Source organism: Vipera ursinii, assembly GCF_947247035.1.
Source record: "Vipera ursinii genome assembly, chromosome: 3".
Lineage (NCBI taxonomy): Eukaryota > Metazoa > Chordata > Lepidosauria > Squamata > Viperidae > Vipera > Vipera ursinii.
In genome coordinates, this window is record NC_139516.1 from 149,664,303 (window position 1) to 149,678,957 (window position 14,655).

Below are 14,655 nucleotides of genomic sequence, written 5' to 3' on the forward strand. Positions count from 1 at the left end.
TGCTATACCTCCTCCCTATAGTTCAGTAAATTAGGAAGGTGTCTGTCTGAGCCATTTCAGAGTATTTTCTGTCTGTTGTAGACTTAAAGAATCACCTTATAGAGGAGATATGTGGCAAATATACATTTAATAAATAAATAAAAATATACAGCATTTTCAACCCATCACCCTGTCGTTGGATTTTGTAAATCTCCAGTGAGGTAATCTTCCTCGATTTTTGTAATAAGCACATTTAATCTGTACTCCACACTGTCTTAAAATGGCTGAAATAAGAGGTGCCACAAGACAGGAACACAAGGTCATGAGCAACCATTAATCAGATCAGTAAAGGAACGTAAAGAAACAACATTTTAAAACATTACAGAGTTTTTGACACTTCCGATAGACATACAAACTTACCTATGAATGTTGGCAATACTGGCCATGTTCATGATGAAATAACTTATCATCACTAAAGTGAAAATGTGAATCGAGTACCTTGGAAGAAGAAAAGAAAATCCATTTTCCAAGTGATAGCTACTGCACAACCTTAAAGTTGCAGGATTTTGTTGATTAAGCATGCCTTTGTATTTCTGGAACAATGGAAAAGATAGATAGGTACCACTTTGGTGGGAAGGTAACAGGGCTCCATGATGGCATGCTGGCCACGTGACCACATATTTCTTCAGACAGCGCTAGCTCAATGGCCTTGAACCGGAGATGAGCACCGCCCCCTAGAGTCTGCAACGACGAGTGGAGTAAAAACACTTTTCTGAATTAACTAAAGGTGAAGGAGTCCCTGCGGATTTTTACTCCACTCGTTGTTGCAGACTCTAGGGGGCAGTGCTCATCTCCGGTTCAAGGCCATTGAGCTAGTGCTGTCTGAAGAAATATGTGGTCACGTGGCCAGCATGCCATCATGGAGCACTGTTACCTTCCCACCAAAGTGGTACCTATCTATCTACTTGCATTTGCATGCTTTCAGCTGCTAGGTGGGCAGGAACAGGGGCGAGGATGCAAGCTCAACCCATCGCGTGGTGCTCAGGTCTCGAACTTGGGCTGCCAGCTTTCCAGCAGAGAATCCCAACATCTTAACCGCCGAGCCACCGTGCCACCTTCAAATTAACTAAAACTTACGTAGAAACAATCCAATCATGAAAATCCATCTGAACAAGTGTTTACTTTTTAAAAAAAAGTAAAATGCTTGGCTATTGTTCTCTTCCTCTTAAATCACAGACTGAATACATGCTCCTTTCTTGGAAAATCTACTTCCTGGTAAAACAGCTTTGACATTTTGTTTTCATAATGTTATGGTTGCCCAACAGAACGTTTTACAATTCCCAGAATACAAACTACTAAATTCATAGACAAACTGAATAGAAATTTAGACAGAAATGACTCACCAACCAAAGCAGAAGAGGGCAAAATATATTCCCAAAATTGTGGCAAATGCATGACGAACACCAGAGTTGGCTTGACTAGGCCTTAGGTACAAGCGAAACCAAAATGCAGCCAAGAGGGCGCAAAGCTGACAAGCAACGAAATTAACCTAAAGGAATATGAAAATAGATTGGAAACTCTCATTATCATTAGCAAGAAAAAAACTGTCATAAAATCCTGGAGATGTTGTAGGACAGAGGTCCCCAACCTGTGGGCCACAGCCCACTACCGGGCCGTGAGCTGTTGGCCACTGAGTCACCTGAATAGCTGGCCAATGCATGCATGTGTGCGCACACATACACCCCCACTCACGCGTCACATTGCGTGGGTGCTAGCAATACTGCGAGCATCATACAGGGGCTACCTAGCGTCACAAGCACAATCGACACTCACACTAGCATCGCAGGGAGCACTGTGTAGGTAGGTAGGTAGACAGACAGACAGACAATATTGCAAATGAGTAAATTGACTTTGATGTTTATTTCAAGCAAAAGAAGCCTTTATGTTTAATCCAGATTCGTTTTTTAAATCCAGACTCACAGTGCAATTCTACATACCGGTATGTTTATTTAGATATAGATCCACTGAGTTCAGTGGGATTGCAAGCTTTTTAAGAAGGAAAGTTGCTTTCTAAAAACATTTCTTTGAATTCGAAGGCAAGCAAGAAAATTAGCCAAATTAATTCTAAAGATTTACTCAACATAAATAAATAGAAGCATGTTGTGGCCTACTGTTACACGATCACAATTTGCAGAATTAAAGACTGGAATACAAACATTCATATTCTACTTGGGCAATTTCCCATGAGGATTTCATGTGCTAAAATAATCATCGTCAACAAACACATACACAAGCTTTTCTGTTCTCTACTTTAGAACTCTTCCCTGACAATATACGGTAAGCGAGGAATTATGTCTTTTTTCATACTTCATTACTTCTTCCTCTTCCCATTTCTGTAATATCATGCTTAATGAAAAGTTCTGAGAATTCAAAAGGCTACATATAATTCATTTGGCTTTATTTTAATGAGATAGGCATTTCAAGCCATTTCTAGCACAAAACTTGGCTAAATTCAGAATGTTTAGCTATGATACACATAATGTAACAGAGCCTTATTTCAGAAAATAACAAGCAATTGCCTGCTGAAGGCAAAGCAACCAGATGAATAAATTCTTTTGTAGAATGTAGGTTATTCTGAAATAGAAAATCATAACCTTCTCACAAAAATACTAAAACATGTATTTATATATTAATAAATACGTTTTAGTATTTTTATGATACATATCTTATTTGAATTAATACATATCTTATTTGAATTAAATTGAAATGAATTGAATACTTTATTTGGCCAAGTGTGATCAAACCCACAAGGAATCTGTCTCTGATGCAGAAGCTCAGTGCACATGCAAAGAAACAGAATAATGATAATTATAATAATATCAATAAGCGGGGGAAGCATTATTTCATCTTGTGTATATGGTCTGTGTTTTGTACCACAACACTGATTTTATCAGTAAGTTCTACTCTTCCTATTTTAAATAATCTACAAAGCTCCTGAGATTCCAAATTGAACATTGGAACATTTCTTCTTCGTGGACCACCTACTGTGAAGCAGATAGCCTGTCAGGAGAAGACAACCCTGATCATGAAGGCCATTAAGTCAGCACAACGTGAAAAGGGAAAGTATTTCAAGTTAACGTTAAGAATAGTTTTGAAAGATTCTTACACATGACAATCAGATATTATTATAGCCTCCTATGTGGCAGTTGAAGAAAACGATGGCTTTGATATAGACAATTTTTCTTTGTGTCTCAATATTACTAAGATATTTTTGATTATTCTCTTCTAAACAAGCAAATCTTATGGGGAGGCTGGTCATTAATTGTCATTAGTTATAAAACAAACCTCTTGGGGTATGTATGTAAAACCTTGTGCAGTTTCTCTCACCATGCCATTTCCACACAGTGAAACTATTTGTACTGTGATAAACTGAGGAAATTTGAATCTGGTCCTAGTAAAGAAATAAAAAGGTATACTCTGGAAACAGTGCAAAGAAGAACAACAAAAATGATTAGAGGGCTGGAGGCTAAAACATATACAGAATGATTGCAGGAATTGGGTATGTCTAGTCCAGGGGTAGGCAACCTTGGCTCTTTTATGACTCGTGGACTTCAACTCCCAGAATTCCTGAGCCAGCCATGCTGAGGGGAAAGGGAGAGGTTTCCAAGATGAGCCATGCTGGCTCAGGAATTCTGGGAGTTGAAGTCCACGAGTCATAAAAGAGCCAAGGTTGCCTACCCCTGGTTTAGTCTAATAAAAGGAAGGACTCGGAGTGACATGACAGCAATGTTCCAATATCTAAGGGGCTGCCTCAAAGAAGAGGGGGTCAAATTCTATTCTCTAGTCTAAAGCATCTGAAGGCAGGACAAGAAGCAATGGATGGAAACTAACCAAGGAAAGAAGCAACGTAGAACTAAGAAGACATTTCCTGACAGTGAGAACAATTAACCAATGTAATAGTTTGCCCTCAGATGTTGTGGGTGCTTCGTCATTGGAGGTTTTTAAGAAGAGTTTGGACACCCATTTGTCTGAAATGGTATAGGGTCTCCTGCTTGGCCTAGAAAACCTCCACAGTTCCTTCCAACTCTGTTATTTGGCATGCTTTCCCTATCTTGTTTTAACATGATTCTAGTAAACTGTTTGATGAATGCTGTCATGAAACTTGTCATCTTGTTTAAGTAAATGGAATTGCTATTCCAACCACAAGGAATAATTAATGGGAACATAAATGACCAAGGAAAAATAATGTGCGGTTACAATACCTATAAGCAGCCCAGATTTTTAATGCAATCATTGTTTGCTGTACTGTATCTAGAAAACTAATATTTAGAACAGTTTATATTATTTTATGCATACATGTAATGAACAAACCCATTCATAAAATGTAAATATTTAATTTATATTATATGTCTGTAAGTTAACATCAGCAGTAAGAAGGAAATAACTCACCAGTTCTAAGTTCTTTTCTAATAACAAAGATTAAAAAATAATTGCATATGACAATATAATTAGACATCAAAATCTGATGGTGCATTTTGGGGGAAAATCCAAAATCTGTATTAAGGCAATATTTTTAGCCTATCATCCAAAAAAATGTATCAGGGTGAAATATAGTTGTCTTTTAAGTGTTTCGTGAAGTTATGAAAACACATTTAGAATTGCATTGAAATAAAATTATTCTGTGTTGATTTTGATCCACTAACCTGAATGTAGTAATCCTGTTTTAAATAATTAAGAATGGAAGGGAAAATAGTTTGATGAAACATTTTTCATAACCAGCAAAACAACTATATGTACAATTTTTGAGAAAACCACTTACAATTCAAAAGTATAACTTATAATAAGAGATTCAACATTTCAGCACTTTCTATAGAACTGCTATTCTCAGTTCCTTGGAAAGTTTTTTTTAATATTCATAATACAAATGCATTCAAAAATTATATTATCCAAAGAAAAGAATAAAAATGATGCTTGTGCAGTAAAAGAAAAAAAACTAATGGTGATTAATAAACTAAATACGACATAAAACAGGGAGTACAAATTAATTAGCCAAATGAAAACCATCCATACATATCCACAGGTATTATTATAAAGTTGATTCAATTTTTATGTTTAGCATTAAATCTAGACCATAGAGAAATTTACTGCTTCCTCTGCATAGCAGAACCATTATATTTGAATGCATTATTTGTGAGGTGGAAAAAAATTAAGAAATAATATATTTTATACTCTAAAATTTTTACGCAGATTTCTCAAAATGACTTGGTCCTATATAATGCCACTTAATCTGAATACAATTAATGATATAGAATTATATGTAATAATCTGATTTATAACATACAATTTTGAAAAGGCTGGGGCTCTGCACTATGGTATTGGGGTAGCTGGTTGTGGCACAAGGCTTGAGGTGGCACTCCTCATTGGTGGCACCAAGACTAGAATTGAAGTAGAGGTCCACAATTAGTAAAGACCAGCTGAGACTGCTAAAGGCCTTGGCCTCTACTTCAACTCCAGGGCTGCTGTCCCCAAGGAGTGTTGCTTTACAGGGCAGGGTAGATAGATGGGGCAGAAAGTCGGATGGGGACAGCTGAAGTGCTCCTGTGGTCACAGGGGCAGGTGAGCTGACAAACTCCTCAATTTTGATTGCATGACCGTATAGGTGCTGCAACAGCTATGCTGTAACTTTGGGGACCAGGCATAAGCCGCCCAAAATTGTTCTTGATATGGGCGTAAATAAATAAGTACAGGTAGACTTTGACTTTCAATAGTTTGTTTAGTGACTGTTCGAAGTTAAAAAAGTGACTTATGACCGTTTTTCACACAATCATTGGAGTATTTCCATGGTCATGTGATCAAAGTTTGGATGCTTGGCAACTGGTTCATGTTTATGATTGCAGTGTCCCAGGGTCATGTGATCACCTTTTGCGACCTTCTGACAAAGTCAATGAGGAAACTGGATTCATTTAAAAATCGTGTTACTAACTTAATAACTGCAGGGGTTCACTTGACAACTGTGGTAAGGATTGTTATAAAATGGGGCAAAACTCACTTAACAACTGTCTTGCTTAGCAATATAAATTTTAGGCTCAATTATGGTCATAAGTTGAGGACTACCTGTACCGTTTGTTTAGCACTGTCGTAACTTTGGATGTTCAGTGAATAAATGATTGTTAAGCAAGGACTTAACTATTGACCGCTGAAATATGAAGTGGCACAAGAGAGAGCCCAGCTCACAGGATTGTTGCTGAGGGGAAAATAGGAGGCAGGAGAACTAGGTATGTTCACCACCATGACTAGATGTCAAAGGCGCACGGAACGCTGTTACCTTCCCACCATAGTGGTCCCTATTTTTCTACTTGCATTTTTACGTGCTTTCGAACTACTAGGTTGGCAGAAGCTGGGACAAGTAACAGGCGTTCACACTGTTACGCGGCACTCAGGATTCGACCCGCCAAACTGCCGACCATTTGATGTAAAGTAGGATAAAAATCTAATCATTACCTGTACTAAAATTGTTCAAAGGTGAAGACAGTCTTAATATGTAACCATATAGTTCAAGATTTTTACAGCAGAATAATTTATATAGCTTTTAAGATTGTTTTTGTGTATTTATTGGTTTTTAAATTAAGCATTGTACACAGCCCAAGGGCAGCATGATGACTCAGCAGTTAATATGTTTGGCTTGTCAGCTGGAAAGCCGACAGTTCAGTTCAAGACCCACACTGTCCGACGGGGTGAGCACCTGTCTGCATCTTAACTCCTGCCAATCCAGCAGCTTGAAAGTATGTAAATAGGTACCACTTCAGTGGGAAGGTAATGATGCTCCATGACATCATTCTGGTTACATGACCATGGAAATGTCTTCGAACAGTGCTGGTTCAATAGCCTTAAAACGAAAATGAGAACTGCCCTCTATAGTTGGCTATTACTAGTGAAGTAAAATCTGCTGACTCCTTTACCTTACTTTACACAGCCCAAAGTCACTTTTTTATAAGATGGGTGGCCATACAAATCAGATAGAATAGCTAGCTAGCTAGACAGACAGACATATAGATAATATACTCCAACCCACCATCCCATACCAGATGTAATATACACGCTATACAAATAAAATGTTTGAACAGATAAATCTCCATATTAAAAAAAGCTTACTTAGGAATCAAATCCTATTTAAAAGAAACAGTAGTCAATGGAGACCTGGGCTGATCTGTTTCTTTTTACGTTTTCAAGTAATATCCAAGTCCACTCAACACTGATGTGTTTGAAAATATTTTACAAACTATTATATATTTAAACCAAATTGGCAGAACTTACATTTCATGCTTGAATGAGTGTATGAATGTAGTCTAAACAAAGACAGTATGCCACAATAAAAAGGTTTAGAGAAATATAATGAATGGAATTGGTACAAAATATATTTAATTAGCCTTCCTAGCCTTTTATTTCTTATCTTTAATTTATTTTGCTTAACTACTACTTCTTTTCCATGATATGCATACTACTGTTTATTTTGAAAACATCATTGTGGATGGGTATTAAATTCTACTCATTTAAAAAAGTTCCTACTGCATAAGACTAAAATCACTCTTGCCTGAACTAGTTCACTCTTGCTTGTTTTTTTTTAAACTCCTATAACATCTCTGTCTGGTTTATCTGTCAATATAATCTAGTGAGCCAGTTGCTGTTAATACAGCACATACTTCCTCATTGTTAAAGAAATACAATTTCCTTGTTGCAGAAAGCAAAAAAGCCAACAGGTGTTGGAATAAAAAGAAAATCTAATATCAGATGACCAGTCTCTTTTGAGGTCATAGGATAAATTCAGTTTTCCAACAACCCTTAAGGAAAACATTTTAAACAGAATTCCATCACAACGACAACTATCTCACTCTCCTCCCAAATGTATCAGTCCGTACAAGACAACTACAATGGTGCACATAAGCAAATACACTGCCTTAAAGAAGATTATTTCCTGCAAATGCAGTTCTCTCATAAGAATCATGGACAGTTGCAAATAGCAAAAAACAATTGCTCTAATTGAGAATATGCATTTATAACAGCACATAAAACAAATCAGACTACTGCCAATGCTGCTGTCACAGGAGAGTTGCTTTGATCCAGTAGCTCAAGAATGAGCATCATTCCAAGAATTCATGAAAAATTAGCATAACAATCTGAGACAATTTGTTCATGAAAATATCCAAGATATGGGCAGGCTTAATATATTAATAAAAATATTTAAAACTTGTAAGGATATATGGTAAAGCTATTTAGTTAAATACTTGTAACCAAACTAAAAGCTTGTTCCTCAAGATTTTACAAACTGTTGCAATGCAATTGTCACATACATCATTGCCTAATAAGTTTGACAACTGTCACAAGCCAAGGCCAAACCATGCTATGGTGTATCATGTGTGAATTACGACAAAACTGCATACCTGTATCTTGGAGCAAGTTTTTTTTAAAAAAACTATGGTCCTAATAGGAGTATAATCAAGGTTACAACTGCTCTATGTAGGCCACTAATACAAAAAAAACCTTCAGAGCACACTGGCTCACACTGTTATTTAGTCAAAGTCATCATGCATTGGATTTTCTGCAAGGATTGAGGCCTGGTGTTCTCTCTGCACCTGAGATTCCTGCTATATCAGCTTTGTACAAATGAAACTTCTTAGCCTCCTAAAAGCCTGATTGCAAAGTCTGGTTTTGCAAAAATAAAAACAATGGCTATTTCTGATTTGAGTGCAGACATTAAGGAAGATGACAGCGATGGAGGCATGCAGAAGCTGTTGCCTAGGCAAAGAAGGCAGAAACATTTTGTAACTCCAGAACAGTGAGATAATATTTGGAGGTAGCTCAGCTCCTCAACTCACTTAACTATAAGAGAAGGAAGAGGCACAACAAAATCAAATTTGCAAGATTCTGTAATTACAGCTAATATCAATAAAATAAGTTTCAATCTTCTGGTGGAGTTATTTCCTGGTGTGGACTATCTACTACAGTTGACACTGAAAACACAAAAAGCTGCAAAGCCTGGTTTCACCATATAATAAGTAAAAGGCAGGCAGCATATTAGCCAAGGTTGCCCAGATTAGTGTAACATGAATAGAGCCTAAGGATATCAAACATTTCCTCTGCTGCTGGTCATAAAACACTTCACATGGTGATACTGCAAACCATGACTTTAGCCAAGTACAGAATCAAAATGAAGTCCTAGAAAGTATATTTGATACTGTATGTTGTCTTTGTAATGAAACAACGGCAATTGCAGTGTTTGTTTCATTACAAGTGGCACTTTATAATCAAGTCAACTGCAGTCCCTTGCACATTTATTTTGAAGCAACTCATAATACTCAGTGAAATTGATAAGCTTCCTGCCTGACAAAGCATTATAAATATGTATTTGCATATACTCTTCAGTCTGGAAAGGAAGGGTTAAAAATATTTTAAACAAATAAACCTGAGACAAGTGACTTCATTAAAAGTAACAAAAGTTTTACTGAAGTTCCTCCTCTACAGAAATTTTACCTCTCTTCACCTCAGAGCAGCGGGGAGATTAGTCTGAATCTGGATAGTTTTGCCATGAAAAGGAAAAAAAAATGTATTTACAGCACTGCGTGTTTTTTAAAAAAAAAAAACAAGAACACATTGCTATTCTTTTACAAAGCAAAATTAAGGCCGATTGTGGATAAGGAAGTTGCTATGTGACAAATAATAAAAAAAATATCTGCAGCAGTGCCTTGTGCTGCCACACTCCCGCCCTGCTCCTTCTTGTTACTATTTCCTGCACTTAATTCGCCAGTCTTTTCCCTTTTTCCCCTTCTGTTCTCCTTGCGGTTCTTAGACCCAAACTAAATCACATCCTATCCCATTATTAGCTTTCAACTTTTGCGGATGGAAGCCCATCTTTAATCCTCTCTGCAGGCGTAAGATTGGAAGTCAGGACTTATTTCTGAATAAACATATGAGGATTTGTTGTTTTTAATTTAATTTAATTTGTTCAACCGATTCCAGTAAAGCGATGATCCCAACGCCCTACCAGACACAGGTGCTTCCTATCAAGCGCCGGGGCAGAAACAAGAGTCGAGAGAAACGCCGCCTCCCCCTAAACCTGTAACCACTGAGCTTCACTTCCCTCCTTTTAGAAGGAAAGCACATCACTTATCAGCAATTGGACTTCCTCGGTTGGACTTTTCTTTCTAGAGAACTGAAGAAGCTTCTTGGATGAGAAGCGAAACGTTTTAAAAAAAAAGTAAGAAAGGGAAAAAAAACCAAGAAAGTAGTCCAGCTGTCTATTTGGAAAAAAGCCACCTTGGGGGGGGAGGGGGGGGGACAACCATGACCTGGATCAGGGTTTCCCAACCTTGGCAATGTTAAGACAACTGGACTTCATCTCCCAGAATTCCCCAGCCAGCATGGCTGGCTGGGGAATTCTGGGAGTTGAAGTCCAGTTGTCTTAACATTGCCAAGGTTGGGAAACTCTGACCTGGATGATTTAGATTCTTCACGGATGTTCATCGCAAAGGGAAACCGCGATCAGTTAGCTCACCTGTTCGAGGGGGATGCCAAAAAGATCGCTAACGGGGTGCAAGAAAGTGGAACCCGTGGTCTTACGGAGAATTCCGCCTGCTTCGGTCATCCTGCATTCCGGCCGGCCAAAAGCCGCCTTCCTCGCTTCCTCCGGACCCAGCCCAACGCTGGAACAGACTCACATACACACATAACCCAGCACCAACGCAACCGCGCGTCTCTCGCCGCTTTCTGATTGGCTGACTGCGGCTCCCGCCTTGCTTTCCCCCCCAGTTCCGCGCAGAACGAAAGCCCGACGCGGGGGAGAGTCCCAGAAACTTTCAACCAAAAAGGGAAGCCAGCTCCTCGTAAACGGGTGGGGTCCGGGCCGCCGTCCAGATTCTCGAGCGAGCAAACGCCCCAGGAAGGAAGAATCTGCTCGGAAGCGGCGGGGGTGGGTCGCTCTCTGCGCGCCTTCGGCTACAACCACCCGGGGAAGGCCATCTTTCCGGGTTTGGCTTCGAGCGAGAAGCTTCGAGTTTTCTTGCAGGCATTCGGAGCCCGACGTTGCAGAGCCAGCAGGGCTGAGCGTTGGAGTATTTTTTTCCTCCGCGGGTTCAAAAATATAATAATAATAAACCTTTATTGTCAAAATACAACGTGTACATTGAGATTAGCTGAGCCTCCCCCCCTGCTCTCCCCCCCCAACACACAGTGACAACAAACCATCCTACTACACCATGTGAACCAAGCAAAAACAGGTCGTGGGGAGGTATGCGCGTCCACAGAGCTCTGGTCTCTGTGAACAGATTGAGGCCTGGGGTGGTCCGACCGAATCTTAGGTTTCCACGATCACGCGTCGTGGAGAGCCTGAGGAGTTCCTCTTGAGGCCAAAGCCAAACAGCCGCCAGTCTTTTTCCTGGCGGGAATCGTGGCCTTGAGAGAAGCTGGAATTCCAGTCCCTTTTTCTTTAGGCCAGGGGGGTCTTCAAACTTGGCAACTTTTAATACTTGTGGACTTCAACTCCCAGAATTCTAGGGAATTCTGGAAGTTGAAGTCCACAAGTATTGCCAAGTTTGAAGATTCCTGGTTCAGGTGCTAATTTCAGAGTTCTGAGGAGAGGCTGCTTGTAGGGCTACCATATGTGGCGTGGCAATAGCCAGAAGCCACTGGACAAAACTCAGTTCTGATTCTGAAGCTTGGTGCTTTATTTCATTTCATTACTTTGACTTTCATGCCTCACTCAAGTTTTTTGTGAGAGCCTGAAGGGTGCATTGGTTAAGACATCAGGCTAGAAACTGAGAGACCATAGTTCAAGTGCTGCTTTTTTAGGCACAAAGCTAGCTGGGTGACCTTGGACCGGTCATACACTTTCAGCGCTAGGAAGGAGGCAGTGGCAATCCACTTCTGATAACTCTTGCTAGGAAAACGGATAGCCTAGGTCAGGTGTCCCCAACCCCTGGGCCATGGACCAGTACCAGGCCGCAGCATGCCAGCAACCAGTCCGCACAAACAAGCAAAGCCCCACCCACAAGATGCAGACAGCACATAAAACCATGCACCCTCCGGTCCACAGAAAAACTCCACGGAACCGGTCCCTGGTGCCCAAAAGATTGGGGACCTCTGGCCTAGGGCACGGGTGTCAAACCTGATCGCATCACATGACATATTGTGACGTATCACACCGTTCTTTTGCCTTTGCGGAGCTGGGGTGACCATGGCCTGTGCATGACACATCCATCCAGCGGGCCACCAGTTTGACACCTCTGGTCTAGGGAAATTGGCTTGAAAGTGCCCACACACAAACACATTCTCTCCTGAGCAGAAATGCTTCCCAAGGCCAGTTCTCCAAAAGTATCCTTTGACTGCTGCTGCATTTTATCTATAGATCATTTTCCACAGGCCAGGCAGTTGTAACAGGTTTTGGTGACTCTAGCGTGCAAATGACAACAGGACATGCCAAATTACAAGATTGCTAAACAGGTGAAAGGCAAATAGGCTGTTCACATAGCAGCTTTTTTTATTCATGGGATTGAAGCAGCTTTCAGAGGTAGGTCATGGGCCCATCTAGCTCAGGTTATTGGCTATTCAGCATTTCAGGAGCCCCTAAAGTTGCTGGGAAGAAACTTAAAATTTTCTTCATAAAGAGGATATGATGGATTCTCTGAGCCTGAAAATGAAAATTTATCTTGGGTTTCTTCAATCAGTCATAAAGAAGATCAGAGCAGTAGAAAAGTATTGCCTTAGTAAACTCATTGAGAAGTGAGGGCAAAGTAACATTGAGTTTCCAACATTCTTTTTCTTTTCAAAGAACCTTTATCTCCATGAATTAGGAATCTTGCTTTCTTGGTTGTAAATCACTGTGGGGCTTAACAGTATCACCGAGTGTACCAATACTGCGTTTTGGAGTATAACTTTGATAAACTTCACAGTCGCACAACTTGCTTACTCAGTATCTCCCTGTCAGAGTTTTGTCTTGCTTCAGTAGTACAAGTTTCCTGACATTCTTAACTGTAATACTGTTAAGAATTTTTTGTATGACTTATAACTTGCAATTAGCGTAGCGCAGGTAATGCGACTCTCATGCCGCTCGCTGTGTCCCTCCCCACGGAGTCCAGAGGTGTGTGAAGTGGGCGAGGGCCATTTGCTGATCTCCTTCAGGGGATGCCTGTTTTTCTCCCTCCCTCATTACAGATATCTTCCTGCCACTCTGATCGTAACGCTGTGCAGCTCTTCTCCAGCAATTTACAGTGGCCTTTCAAGCCATTGGCACTGGCACAACAGCCACCAGCCGCGCTGGCAGCCTGTCCCCTTCCCCTTGTCCCTTCCTGGGCACGGAGGGAGGGAGGAAAGGAAGGAAGGAAGGAAAGGACAATGAGAGGGAGAGAAGGAAGGAAGGGACAATGGGAGGGAAGGAAGAGACAATGGGAGGGAAGGAAGGCGCCCACCGCAGTCCCATCCCGCTCCACTAGAGACCCACGGATCTCCCACAGCTCCACCCGCACCTCTCACAGGTGCCCCACGATCTGAGTGATCTTGAGCTGGCCATGCCCCCCCCCAAGCCATTGACTTTGCTTGTCAAAAATTTGCAAAAGGTGATCACATGACACTGTGACCGTCATAAGTATGAATCAGTTGCAAAGCATCCGAATGTAAATCACATGACCCTGGGGATGCTGCAAAAGTCGTGTGAAAAATGGTCATAAGACACTTTTGGGGTCATCAAGTTTTTGACACCCTGCTAGGCGACTGGTGATACTCGGATGTTGCCATATCCTAAAAGTGGTACAAGGGTGAAAAGGTTGTAAAGCCCTGCCCTAGGGGACTGCTTACGTTGCCTAGGCCTAGAACTAGCCCTGTCTGAGCACACAATTACTAACACAAGATAGCAGCTCAGTAATATGGGTGGTGCACATTCTTCATCCCCCCAGATATTCTGTTCTGTGCGTTGCTTTTTCTACTTTGCAGAAGGCCATAATGTGGGCTGATCTGACTTGGGAAATGGTTGTTTCATTACATAAGGGTATTAACAGGAAAACATTGTGCCTTCATGATAATACAGAGCATTAGTAGATTTTATTGGAGAGTGGGCAAAGGAATCCATGCTATGACCCCTTTTATGAATAGCCAGCCTGCATTCATAATACCGCAATCTCACTCTCAGTCTAAATGACAGAGTTGAGTCAGAATTCATAACTTCTCTTACATTTCAGTTTTTAGCACATAACCCAGGAGACTGCATGATTTTGCTGTGCCTGAGCTAGGAAAAGAAAGGGGAATGTACTACTTCGTCCAAAACTCTGATAAAAGACCCAATTAACCCATGTGGCTAACCCAAGTGGTTTAGATAAAAAGAAGAGTTTGCTTCAGGATTTGGGCCATGTCTAAGAAACAGCAAAAAGCTTTAAGCAAAAGCCATGCCAAAATTTAATTTATTTTGCTGTATGCACTTAAGATCAGTTTTTTAATTACTTCAGTACAAGCTCAATAACTATGTTTTATGGCAGCCTTGAATCTGTATGTGGCATGTTTCAGATGACCTCGTTTTTTCTATTTTAATATCTTATAGTAGATTGGTGCCACCTTATGGTCTATTCAGAATATTACACTTTTGTACTTTTTTTTCTTTTAACCAAGCAATGTTTACCTCATGTGACATGTAAGATT

At 40.4% G+C, this 14,655-nt stretch overlaps 1 protein-coding gene across 4 annotated transcripts in view; it reads right to left on the reverse strand.

Annotated features, from left to right (window-relative positions):
* MBOAT1 (membrane bound glycerophospholipid O-acyltransferase 1) overlaps positions 1 to 10,736 on the reverse strand; it is a 31,299-nt gene extending 20,563 nt beyond the window's left edge. For 3 of the 4 annotated variants that reach the window (XM_083359507.1, XM_083359505.1, XM_083359504.1), the window contains exons 1-3: positions 10,529 to 10,736; positions 1,383 to 1,528; positions 400 to 477 (exon numbers count right to left, since the gene is read on the reverse strand). In XM_083359507.1, coding sequence (XP_083215633.1) covers positions 400 to 477; positions 1,383 to 1,528; positions 10,529 to 10,618 — 314 coding nt within the window. In that variant the 5' untranslated portion in view covers positions 10,619 to 10,736. The remainder of the gene's footprint in view (positions 1 to 399; positions 478 to 1,382; positions 1,529 to 10,528) is intronic. The other variant, XM_083359506.1, reaches the window with a different exon arrangement.
* Between the last annotated feature and the right edge of the window lie 3,919 nt (positions 10,737 to 14,655).